The sequence below is a fragment of the Chelonoidis abingdonii genome, chromosome 3 (genome assembly GCF_003597395.2).
Source record: "Chelonoidis abingdonii isolate Lonesome George chromosome 3, CheloAbing_2.0, whole genome shotgun sequence".
Lineage (NCBI taxonomy): Eukaryota > Metazoa > Chordata > Testudines > Testudinidae > Chelonoidis > Chelonoidis abingdonii.
The window spans coordinates 84,636,027-84,649,535 of NC_133771.1; the positions used below are offsets into that span (position 1 = coordinate 84,636,027).

At 42.0% G+C, this 13,509-nt stretch overlaps 1 protein-coding gene across 9 annotated transcripts in view; it reads right to left on the reverse strand.

Moving 5' to 3' along the window:
- ATG5 (autophagy related 5) overlaps positions 1 to 10,970 on the reverse strand; it is a 138,845-nt gene extending 127,875 nt beyond the window's left edge. Inside the window, exons 1-3 of one of the 9 annotated variants that reach the window (XR_012655521.1) lie at positions 10,766 to 10,824; positions 6,952 to 7,073; positions 1,717 to 1,844 (exon numbers count right to left, since the gene is read on the reverse strand). Coding sequence is in view for 8 of the 9 variants with exons in the window: in XM_075063865.1 (XP_074919966.1) it covers positions 1,717 to 1,844; positions 6,952 to 7,059 (236 nt within the window). In the remaining variant the exon portion in view is untranslated. Of the gene's footprint in view, positions 1 to 1,716; positions 1,845 to 6,951; positions 7,126 to 10,765 lie in introns of all 9 variants that reach the window. The other 8 variants (XM_075063865.1, XM_075063864.1, XM_075063870.1 and 5 more) reach the window with 8 other exon arrangements.
- Between the last annotated feature and the right edge of the window lie 2,539 nt (positions 10,971 to 13,509).

Sequence of the window (13,509 nt, forward strand, 5' to 3'; positions counted from 1 at the left end):
GCTATCTTCAGAAATCTTACACTGATACCTTCTTTGTGTTTGTCAAATCTGCAGTGAAAATGTTCTTAAAACGAACAACATGTACTGGGTCATCATGCGAGACTGCTATAACATGAAATATATGGCAGAATCTGGGTAAAACACAGAGCTGGAGAAATAATATTCTCCCCTAAGGTGTTCAGTCACAAATTTAATTAACACATTTTTTTAACGAGCATCATCAGCATGGACGCATGTCCTCTGGAACGGTGGTCAAAGCATGAAGGGGCTTATGCATGTTTAGCATATCTGACACAAATACTTTGCAACACCAGCTAAAAAAGTGTCATGCAAACACCTGTTCTCACTTTCACGTGACATTGTAAATAAGAAGTGTGCAGCATTATTTCCCCTAAATATAAACAAACTTGTTGGTCTTAGTGATTGGCTGAATAAGAAGTAGGACTGAGTGGACTTGTAGGCTCTAAACGTTCTATACTGTTTTGGTTTTGAGTGCAGTCATTTAACAAAACAAAAAAAAAAATCACATTTGTAAATTGAACTTTCACATTTAAGAGATTGCACTACAGTACTTGTATGAGGTGAGATGAAAAATACTATTTATTTTATTTTTACAGTGCAAACATTTGTAATAAAAAATATCATCATCAAGTGGGCACTGCACACTTTGTATTGTGTTGTAATTGAAATCAATATATGTGAAAATGTAGAAAAACATCCAAAAATATTTAATACATTTCAACTGGTAGTCTATTATTTAACAGGATGATTAAAAGCAATTAATTTTTTTAATTGCAATTAATTTTTTAGTTAATCGCATGAGTTAACTGTGATTAATCGATAGCCCTACTAACAATTTCAAGCAACACCTTTCATAGGATTTCATTAGCGTGAGAGTCACAAGACAACACCCGCAAGTTAGCAGTACAAAGCAGAGTCCACTAGATGACATTTAGTTTTCACAGAAGAAACCCAAGTGGCTAATATCAATATTTTTCTTCCCACCTACAACATATAGAAATGCATCTAGAAACATGTTAAAATCAGTTTGCTTTGTACAATTCATGACCAAAGAACAAATGTTATTTGTATTGAGGTAGCACATACCACAGCTTTCAAATCATCTGCTTTAAAAACAGTTCACCTCCAAAAATAAGGATGTATTATTCCATGAAAGATTATTGATTAGCAATGTTACTTTTTACAGTTCAGTCTATAGCAGAAAGTAGAAAGGAAACAATTAAGTTCATGAAACAGTTGCCCAACAACACAAAGCTTTTAGCTCCCCCATTTAGCCAGGAATACAATTACTAGCCAGTTTATAAAGATGCATATAACATTTATAAAGTTGACACAATAGTCTGAATAGTCCATGTACCCATAGCATGTCATATCTCAATATAACAGTCCCTGAATATTCCATGCTTCCGAAGCATCAGATCTGTCACAGTAAGTGTTTAATTAAGTGCTCTACAGTGAGACAGAGTTTAAATATCACTCATCCCAAAACTAATTCAAAATTTTTGTAAATGGTAATATTGTGATGGGTCTCTCCGAGAAGATGCCATTGTACTGAAACTCCAGTCTTTAAAATAAGATGTGATTAGTTTATGATGCAAATACTGACAGCGTGCTTAACTCGATTAATCTTCTTTATACAGTAGTTTTTAGTATTATACATGCAAAGTTTAATGATCCAAAGTTAAATCAACTCACCATTTCAGGGGTGTGCCTTCATATTCAAACCATATCTCAGTAACATCCTCTTGTCTCATAACCTTCTGAAAGTGTTTTTTCACTTTGTCCGTTACCAGTGTCAAGTAGCTTATTCTAGGTAAAAGCAACTGAAAGGAAAGTTTGTACAAACAGGTGTCAATTATTTTTTGAAGTTTTAAAAATCTAATATAAAGCCACATATAGGTACTGTTTTTCAAGAACACTGACAAAATATGCAGCTGGTGGGGTTTTTTTTGGTTTTTTTTAAACATGCCATACTTTTAGACAGTAATAGTAATTTGCTTCTTAAATGTCAATAAGTTAATGCTATCAAATGATACTTATGTTAAAACATAAAATAGTGTTCCCAGCATGGAAAATACTGTAACACAAAAAGTAGTCTGTAAATTGTTCTTTTCTTGCCTCACTCAGTGCACCTGGAAGGACACAGAAGCAGTTTACAAAAAGGCAGAAATTACTCAGTGGTCAGGTCCAGTCACATTTCTCACAACTGGACCCTTTTCCTTCGAACGGGTATAAAAATAGAGTATGCTGTATCATCAAACAGGATAGATACATTTCTATAAAAAACTGCTTGAAAATAAAGATTCACTTGCGCTAAAAATTTTGATCAGATAAACATCTGATTCTTTAAAAAATTGCAATACAGTAACTCCTCGCTTAACATTGTAGTTATGTTCCTGAAAAAATGCAACTTTAATTGAAACAATGTTAAGCAAATCCAATTTCTCCATAAGAATTAATGTAAATGGGGGAGGGGAGAAGGTTCCAGGGAAATTTTTTTCACCAGACAAAAGACTATATACACACACACACACACACACACACACACACACACACACAGAGTATAAATTTTAAACAAACAATTTAATACTGGTACACAGAGATGATGATTGTGAGGCTTGGTTGAGGTGGTAGAGTCAGAGGGTGGGATATTTCCCAGGGAATGCCTTACAACGAAATGATGAACTAGCAATTGGCTGGGCCCTCAAGGGTTAACTCACTGTTGTTGATGTAGCCTCACACTCTACAAGGCAGCACAAATGGAGGGACAGGAGACAGCATGGCAGGCAGAGATAGAGACACATACCATGTCCGTGAGAGAGATGCACATTGTTTCTTTAAGTACGCTGACCCCACACTAAGTACACTGCTTTTTTAAGCAGATCAGCAAGCTGAGCCAAAGACTGCTGCCAGAAAGCTCCCTCCGTCCTGAGCCCTGTTGTGTGTCCCCCCTGCTCTATGGAAGATGGGGTAAGCGGGTTGCAGGAGTAGGGGGGAGGGGGACACCCTGACATTAGCCCCATTCTTTCCCCCTCACCTCCTGCACAACAGGTAGGAGGCTCTGCGAAGAAGCTCCAAGGCAGAGGGCAGGAGCAGCACATAGCAGTTGGGGGAGGGACAGCTGAACTGCCGGCAACTGATAGCCTGCTGGGTGGCTGCCACACAGGGAAATTAAGGGAACAGGGAGCTGATGGGTGGCTGCTGGTCCACCCTGGTTCCAAGCCCCCACCAGCTAGCTGCAATGCTGCTCTTCCTGCAAGCAGTGGACAAAGCAGACGGCTGCCAAACAATGTGATAAGGGAGCACTGTGCAACTTCAAAGGAGCATCTTTTCTAATTGATCAGCAATGTAACAATGTTAACTGGGACGATGTTAAGCAAGGAATTACTGTATGATCTTTTCAAATTATTGTTTAATTCTTATGAACAATGTCACAGTGCACTGTGCATTCTCTGCATCTCGCAAGTTCCATCATCTTCATATTTCGTATCACATGTGATACCCATCAGGATTGCCGCAATTTTCCCCAGTCCTTAAAAACCCACTGACTGCCTCCCCAAAAATAGAAGGAAAAACTATTAATATTTTATAAAATGAAAAAAAGACACGCTCTATGTAATTCACCTTTTAAGTATATTTAATTCTCAAACAGAAGAGGCACACATTGTCCAAAACAGAAAGTTTGCAACTCTAAGACAAGAAAAATAACTGAATCCTCTATCAGCTAATTAGTTACTCCTAACACTCTTACCTGCATACTCGTTATCTGAAACTTTTCTACCTATTATTAAAAATTGTAACTATAGTAAAGTAGCAAAAGAATATTTTTTAACTAGTTTGCACATTTGACTGCACTTATATAGAGTCAGTAAGAGAGGAACTAACTGAAAAGGTCCTTAGACACACAAGATGAGCAGAAAAGCCCTTATATCAAAATTTAGGGTTTTTTTAAGACTTCAAAATATGCTGTTTAAATGGTTGAATCAAAAGATTGGTTTAATTTTTTTTTAAAGTTAGCCAATCAGAACAAGCTGACATTAATACTTCGGTTTTAGGTATTTCTAAAATAATTATCTCATGCATATAAACATAATATTACATATGCAACAACATGGAAGCCTTTTGTAAAAGAAATATTACTTAGCATTACAAGATATATTACAAGATTTAAGGGTTTAATACTGCACTTCTAGAGCCTGTATTTGCAGGAATCTCTTCCCATTTGGTTTGGGGATTTAACATTGGGAGACACAAGTCAAAATAACTTCAAAATTTTTAAATGTCATCACAATAAGTTTGGACAAGAAAATGTTGTGTCTGAACTGGTAAATTATGACAATTTTGCAAGGTTACTTAGCGTATTTTATTCAAAGGCCTCAAACTGCTTTACAGACTAATTCTAGTCAGTTCCTATGCTTGAGACCAGGGTCCAGACATTTGTGGTTTAAAATATCATTTTTTATTTATCATGCATCTTGCTGTTTCTGTATCACCTGACCCTTGTCAGTTTCCTTTTGCAGCTAGAGCCATGTGTGATATGTTTCTACATTACAGTTATACTTTCATTGTTGCTACAGACCAATTTTCTTCTGAGTAGGGTAGTGCAACAAGGTGGCCAATAATGTTTGGCAAATCCTTCACAGAAGCCCTTTTTTCCAGGGTTCCTGAAGGAGGGTATCAAACATTGCTTTAATCAAAATGTTGCTTAGCAATTCACTTTAGCCCAAATTGTAATATCAATTAAGTATGGAATATTATAATGTGGGAATATGATTTTTGTTTCTGTTTTTTAAGTAACCAGACAGTATGATCACAAGTTAATTGCCATTTCATTGATGTTCGTAATTTTAGCCAAAATTTTCAAATGCAGGTGCCTAAAGTTAGGCACCTAAATCCATAGTTAATCATCTAAGTAAAAATGGCCAAATTTTCAGAGATGTCAAGCACCTACAGATCACGAAGGATCAATGAAGCTGTAGAAACATAGCATCTATGAAAATCAGGCTACTTACCTAAAGCCACAGTGAGTCATCTAAATGTAAGTAACTTTAAAAGAGAAAAATGAAACATTTCAACCTCAGATGTTTCGTTTCTCTCAATTGAATTAATTCATTTACCTGTTCTCAGGATTTCAGAACTTTAGCCAATCCTATAAATATTTGTCACAAATGCCTAGATCACCCTATAGGTTAAACCTCCTGAAAAGTAACTTACTTGTTTCTTCCCTTCCAATACCATCCACATCTACTTTCAAATCACCACTTTTCCCCACTTAACAAGAGACTAGAGAACCTTTTACCATTTTCCTACCCTAGACTTAAAATTATTCATTCCAGTGAATACAAAGTATATTAAATCAGCTTTATAAGGTGCATAAAGATATCTCTAGTTCATTTTATCATGTTTCTCATCCATCCTACAGCTGTCCACATTTAATCTAAAAATTTAGATATTTTATCAGGTCATGTACATGCAGATAATCCAAAGAACAGCATAAAAAAAAGTTTTAGTCCAATATTCTTCTTTCTTCAAATACTGACACTACAATACTACTGACAGCAGTATTTACAGAGAATGGCTGTGATGAAAAACATACAAACATTTAAAAGACACATTTAACTACTTTCTAGCCTTAGTCCGTCAGACTAGATAGTATTTATTACACTCTTCCATCTGAAGGAAGTCAGAAGAACTGTTACATAAGGCCTCCTATAAGGGCTGTTTAGGTTGAGCAAAACTGCTACAGAAATTTCTGGAATATAAAAATAAATATGCTTGCCTTGGACAACAAAAGTAACTAAACAAAACTGAAATAGAAAAAAAGCACATTAAGTGACAACAGCAGCTTCTCTCATTAAACTAAGTGAAAAAGATAAATGTCTAAAAATACTACTAGATATAGTGAGCTCTGACAGCTGGAGGGGGATACTTTCTCTTAAGTACACAGGCCTTAAATCCATAACTATTTAGAACTCAGAATATGACAGAATGCATTCTCAAGTCCACAACTGCAATAACTAAACTCTTCATGTTTCTTTTTCTTCTCTCCATCCCCCTGTTCCAATCCCAGGTCTATTTCCTGAGCATCTTTTTACAGAAATTCAGTAAAGTTAGAACAAAACTATTACTGTTTACATACTAAGGGCTTGTCTACACTACCACGTAAGTCAATACAACTTACATAACTTAAGGGTGTGAAAAAAAAAGTCACACACCCCCGAGCTACACCAACCTAAGTGTTGTCCACACCAGTGCTAAGACGACGGGAAACATTTTCCTGCTGACATAAGTTTCTACCTCTTGTTGAGGTGAAGTAATTATGCAGACAGAAGAGCGCTCTCCCGTTGCCATAGCGCATCTTCACCAGACATGCCACAGTGGCTCAGTTGCGCCCATGTAGTGCAGTAGTTTAGACTAGCCTTTAGCCTAAAGAAATATTATAAATATGTTCTGTCTGCTCCTAATAGGGTAACACTTCTTAGGACACATCCATTATTTTCCAGTGAAACCAGCAACCTTATTCACATACATTTAAAGGCATTCATTGCACACACTGGATGTCACCATATCCATGTACACAACACAATTTGAGGTTCAAGTGAAAAGCCCTGCTACACCTTTCAAAGCACTCTCATTATTAGTTTCATGAATGGTAATAATTGTGAGAGCTTTAGCACAGGCCAGACACCCCTTTCTTTTTTAAGCTCACTGTGTCATTTAACTCTCCATGGATCAAGTCTAGGTGGAATACTGATAAGAACACCAGCAGCCACCTAGTCAACATCTATACTAGAACACACACTCTTGCTTGCATTAAAAAACACACACACACACACACAAAAACTTTCCCACCAGAAGCATCAAAACCAAAGAGCCTGAAAACCCCCCAGATGTGATTGGGCTATCCCTGCCTATCTTCATTGTACTTACATAATAAGGTTCAGCTTCCCTTTCAGTTATCTCATCCTGATACAGCATGAAGCAGGTTGGTATTCGTCCAAACCACACATCTCGAAGCACATCTTTGTCATCTGTCATTCTTCCAATGGGTACTGAAGCACATGTAGACTAAATTATTTCTTCAACCAGAACTATGCCACACCCCTAACAGACAAAAAGCAAGATCAGCTTTTTCAAATAAAAGATACAAAATTTTACAATACTCCCTTTACTATGTTCCTATGACACAAGGTATTAAGAACAGAGTTCTATTTATCCAGTTACCGAATTTATTAATTGCTACAAAGAAACAGTTGGCTGAAAGGGTTTACAGATAATATGAATTAAATAACAGAACATTAAAGAACAAAATATACAAAAGTTAACAAGTTGCTTAGCTGTCAGACATGTAGGAGGCAGTGATGATCTGAAAGGGGCCTCACGAGGTCATCTAATCCAGTCCCCTGCACACATGGCAGGACTAAGTATTATCTAGACCAGGGGTAGGCAACCTATGGCATGCGTGTCAAAGGCGGCACGCAAGCTGATTTTCAGTGGCACTCACACTGCCCGGGTCCTGGCCACCAGTTGGGGGGGGGCTCTGAATTTTAATTTAATTTTAAATGAAGCTTCTTAATCATTTAAAAAACCTTATTTACTTTACATACAACAATAGTTTAGTTATATATTATAGACTTATAGAAAGAGGTCTTCTAAAAATGTTTAAATGTATTACTGGCATGTGAAACCTTAAATTAGAGTGAATAAATTAAGACTCGGCACAGCACTTCTGAAAGGTTGCTGACCCCTGATCTAGACCACCCCTGACAGTTGTTTGTCTAACCTGCTCTTAAAAATCTCCAATGATGGAGATTCCAACACCTCCCTATGCAATTTATTCCAGGGCTTAACCACAGTGAGAGTTAGGAATTTTTTCCTAATGTCCAACCTAAACAGCTCTTGCAGCAATTTAAGCCGATTGCTTCTTGTCCTATACTTGGAGGTTATGGAGAATAACCCCCTTTTCCCCCCATAACAACCTTTTACATACTTGAAAACTGTTATATTTCCTCTCAGTCTTTTCTTCTCCAAATTAAACAAACCATGTTTTCTACATCTTAAATCATTTTTGTTGCTCTTCTCTGGATTTTCTCCAATTTGTCCATATCTTTCCTGAAATGTGGCACCCTGAACTGGACACGATACTCCAGCTGAGACCTAATCAGCCCAGAGTAGAGCAGAGGAATTATTTCTCATGCCTTGCTTACAACACTCCAGAATGATGTTCCCTTTTTTTGCAACATTGTTGTGATCCGCTACAACCCCCAGATCCCTTTCCACAGCGCTCCTTTATAGTTAGTCATTTCCTATTTTGTATGCGTGCAATTGATTGTTCCTTCCTAAGAGGAATATTTTGCATTTGTCCTTATTGAATTTCATCCTATTGACTTCAGACCATTTTTCCAGCTTGTCCAGATCATTCTGCCTGGACTGCAGCACAAGCCCAGAAATCTACACTGCAGTTAAACAGCCCCACAGCCTGAGCCCGAGTCAGCTGACATGGGCCAGCCGCAGGTTTTTAACTGCAGCATAGTCATATTCAAAAAGGGCCTAAATCATTCTGCAGCACTCTGACTAGTAGAAAGGCTTGGGCCTGGCTGACACTAAAAAATTAGGTTGACCCAACTATGTTGCTCCTCGGTGTAGACAGTGCTAGGTTGACAGAGGAATTCTTCCACTGTCCTAGCTACTGCCTCTGGGAGGTGGATTACCTATGCCGATGGGAGAACACCTCCTGTCACCGTATGCAATGTCTACACCAGGGGTGGGCAAACTTTTTGGCCTGAGAACCACATCTTGGTATGGAAATTGTATGACAGGCCATGAATGCTCATGAAATTGGGGATTGGAGTGTGGGAGGGGGCTCCAGGCTGAGGCAGTGGGCTGAGGTGCGGGAGGGAGTGAGGGCTCCAGCTAGGGGTGCGGGCTCTGGGATGGGGCCAGAAATAAGGAGTTCAGGGTGCAAGAGGGGGCTCCAGGCTGGGGCAGGGCGTCCAGAGGGAGGTGAGGGCTCTGGCTGGGGGTGCAGGCTCTGGGGTTCCAGGCCAATGGAAGCTGCAAGGGTGGAACTTGGGGCGGGAGAAGCATGTAGAACCCTCTGGCTGACCCTATGCATAGGAGCTGGAGTGGGACATGCCGCTGCTTCCAGGAGCCATGGCACACGCAGAGCAGGGCAAACCCCCAATCCTGCTCCCCAGTAGGAGCTTGAGGGCCAGATTAAAACATCTGAAAGGCCAGATGTGGCCCACAGGCCGTAGTATGCCCACCCCTGGTCTATACTGAAACACTGCAGCTGCGTCACTGTAGTGTTTCAAGTGCAGACCAGTCCTCTATGCCCTATATTTTTAAAAATGCATTCTTCATAAGTTAGAGTTAGAACTGCAACACTTGTAAGAATAGGTGTATTTAAAAACCAAGGCAATGGGTTTTAATAAGTCTATGTTTGTTTTACAATGAAGTCAATTAATCTTTAACAATGACTCTGACTAAAGGCTGGCTGATTACAGAATAGTATCTGTAGAATTACCAGTAACGGCATGACAAAACAAAACAGCAGGGGAAGAATGGAAAATGGGGAGGGCTGGGGAATGCAGACAGATCTAACAAACTACCTGATCCCCACCCAAGCGCATGAATACATGTATCTACATTAAATAACTTTTCCAAAAACATGCCACCATTCATCTCTACCAGTATCAGCAACATGCAAAGCCCTAGTGTGGGCAGGCTACTTGCACGTTAAGCAACATTTAATCCGATCCTGCACAAACCAGACATAATATGGTGCTTAAAACAGCAGCACTCATGGCCTAGCTACATTAGGTCTCCTAAGAATGCTTACTGGTTGAGCTGAACTGGTACTAATAATGCTGAAAAACATTTTCACAGTCTTTCTATGAAGTCTTGTCTGGACTGAAATCCCAGGTGAACCAGCAGGACACAGTGAGCATGTCTACGCTGCATCACAGGCTGTGACTGTAGCTTCTGTAGAAACAGGTGATCTAGCTTTAACCTACCTAGCTTGGGTACTGGAAGTGAAGTCACAGCAAGCTGGGCTTCAGTGCAGGCTGGACAAGCTGATCCAGAACTCTGGGTAACTACTCAGGTAGCTATCCCATGCTGAAGCCTGTGCTGCTGCAGCTTCACTGCTCCAGTACCTGAGTTAGATAGGTTAAAGTTAGCTCAGATGTACAATGTAGACACACCCAGCGATGGGCCCATAACTATGATCAGAAGAAAAAACTAGCCAAAGAAAACCAGATAGTAGCAAATAAGTCAGTATGTTATAATACTGCCTACTTACTTCATCTGTTCTCCACGCATATTTGGAGACACTCATGCTTATTTGGCTGACAAAAAGAAGGTTTATTACAATTACTATATTAGTCATGTCCACTCAACACAGCATGATGGGCTGGATTGCTCTCTGGCCCACCAAGGCCTCCTGAATGACTGCAGAATCTCTGGCATTCTTGACTAACCACAAAAAAACCCGGGGTCCTTCCAGACCCCAGAAAAACACTCAGGGAGCTGGCAGGGAGAAAAAAAATATCCATTCACCTACACACAGAGCTAATTTGCTCAGGAATCATTAAGAGACAGATGGGGGCATTAGGCAGAAACCTAGCATGAAGGTTCACGCCCCCAGCCTCCCCCATTGTCCGCTCGTTAGTCCCTCCCCCACACTCAGTCCCCTCGTTTCACCCCAGTCCCAACTAGCTCACTGCCTCCCTGCCCAAGTGACCTCCACTCTCATCTTCATCCCCCCCTCGCCCCACGCATCGGCTCCACGTGCCCATCCCACTCACTCACACCCACGAGGGGCCGCGCCTCCCAGGGGAGGAAAGGGGGAAAGGAAGTTATTACCTGAACCTCTTCCTCACGCACCCCAGCCGCGCGCATGTGTGACACTGGCCCAGGCGCCCTCCGCCAATCAGCGCGCAGTCCGCCTGTCACCTGAGCGAAGATTTCCGCCCTGTCAGCGACTCCGGAACTAGCAGCAAAGGCGAGTGGCGGCGGCGGCGGCGCTGAAGAATGACGTCACTAAACGCTCGCGGGCGGGGCTTGCCGCTCATCTCTGTGTGGGTGGGGCAAAGATGGCGTCCGTTCGCTGGCGGGCTGGGAGCGAGGCTCGTGTGTTGCGGAGGCGCCGCTCTTCCCGGGGCTGAGTGGCGGGGGGCTCAGCTAAGCCGAGGGTGGTGCGCGCCTAGTGGCGAGTCTGGCCTGTCCCCCGGCAGTGCGGGCTGCAGATTGGCGACACCTGCCCAGCAGCCCCCGAGCTACAGCGACCTGAGGTGTCGGGCTGTTGGTGGCGCCCTCGCGGGCCGCCCAGATGAGGCGAGAGGTAGCAAAACGTGGGACGGCGGCCCAGAAGAACCACCTGTAATGCCTGTTGGCAGCTGCTAGCCGTTTTAGGCGTTACACCGGCTGTGATGGCAGCATAGCCAAGCTGCAGCTCGCGGCACTTCGCAGGCAGCAGGTTTCCAGCAGGTTCTGAGTGCCCTAGGCTGGACTTCCAGGCTCTGTAGGTGTCTGGCTTTGTGCGTGTTCCTGCAGCCCTCCCCCCCCGAGTCACTGGTCACTTGAAAAATTAGGGGGGTTCTGGTTTATTGTCCTGTGTGGCGCTGTTTTTGTGATCTCACTGCTCTGTGGGAACGGACACCACAGCATTAGTAATTGGAGCATCTGAGGGCTAAGCCTAGGCTACCCTCCACTTTCTCAAAAAGTACAAGAGTACTTGGTGGCATCTTAGAGACTAACAAATTTATTTGATCATAAGCTTTTGTGGGCTACAGCCCACCTCATCGGATGTATAGAATGGAACATGTAGTAAGAAGCCCATGAAAGCTTATGCTCAAATAAAGTTGGTAGTCTCTAAGGTGCCACAGATACTCCTGTTCTTTTTGCGGATACAGACTACTACGGCTGCTACTCTGAAACTTTCACTTTCTGTGTGGTTTGGAAAAGGGGCATAAAATCTTTATCTGTAAAATGGGGGTAATACTCTGACTGTGGAAAGAATTGGCTGGGAGAGAGGCAAGGTGGTTGAGGTAATATCGTTTATAGGATCAGCTTCTGCTGGTGAAAGTGCAAAGCCTTCCAGCTTATACAGAACTCCTCCGTGTAGCTCAAAAGCTTGTCTCTCTCACCAATAGAAGTTGGTCCAAGAAAAGATATTATCTCACCCACCTTGTGTGTCTAGTATTCTGGGACCAACACAGCAACAACAACACTGCAAGCAAGACTTGGTTATCTTTCTTCTGTGATTTGAAGCTCTAAAAGTGGTAAGAGCTACATGTGCTGTTTAGAGGAGATGAAATTTTCCAAAAATGCTAAAAAGCTTGATGCTGTACTGGAGGTTCAACTGAGGCTTGGTCTACATTGACAACTTATGTCAGTATAACTGTTGCTCGGGGGTGTGGAAGATTCTCTGAGTGACATAGCTATACTGACCTAACTCCTGGTGTAGGCATCGTTGTGTAGACAGGAGGACTTCTCCCATTAATATAGCTACCTCCTTAAAGGAGATGAAGTACCTGCGCTGACAGGGAAAGCTCTCCCATCTGCCTAGGTAGCATCTTCAGTAAGCACTACGGCAGCGCGGCTGCACCACTCTAAGTATATGCAAGCACTGAGGTATGAGTCTACACTAGCAAAGAGTATGTCTACGCTACGGGATTATTCCGATTTTACATAAACCAGTTTTGTAAAACAGATTGAATAAAGTTGAATGCACGCGGCCACACTATAAGCACATTAATTTGGCCATGTGCGTCCATGTACCGAGGCTAGCGTCGATTTCTGGAAGCATTCCACTGGTGGGTAGCTATCCCATAGTTTCCGCAATCTCCCCGCCCATTGGAATTCTGGGTTGAGATCCCAATGCAAAACAGTGTTGCAGGTGATTCTGGGTAAATGTCGTCACTCATCCTTCCTCCGTGAAAGCAACAACAGACAATCATTCACGCCCTTTTTCCTGGATTGCCCTGGCAGACGCCATAGCATGGCAACCGTGGAGCCTGTTTTGCCTTTTGTCATTGTCACCGTATATGTTACTAGATGCTGCTGAAGAGGCGGTACTGCAGCGCTACACAGCAGCATTTCATTGCTTTGCCAAGGTAGCAGAGATGTTACTAGTTCTGTACTGTCTCCTGTGGCCATTGTAAATTGGTGATGAGATGACAGTTATCAGTTGTTCTGTACCAATCTGCTGCTGTCATGGGTGCTCCTGGCTGGCCTCGCTGATGTACGCGCCGAGGGGCGCAAAGACAAAAATGGGAATGACTCCCTGGGTCATTCCCTCCTTTATATTTTATCAAAATAGTCAGTCCTGCCTAGAATATGGGGCAAGTCTACTAGAGAGCCAGTGCATCAGAGACAACAGAGAGCACAGCCACTCCGTGTCAGATCCGCAGAAATGATGAGCTGCATGCCATTCTAGGGGGGTGGCCCTGCAACAACCCCACTTGTGCTTCCCTCCTCCCCCAC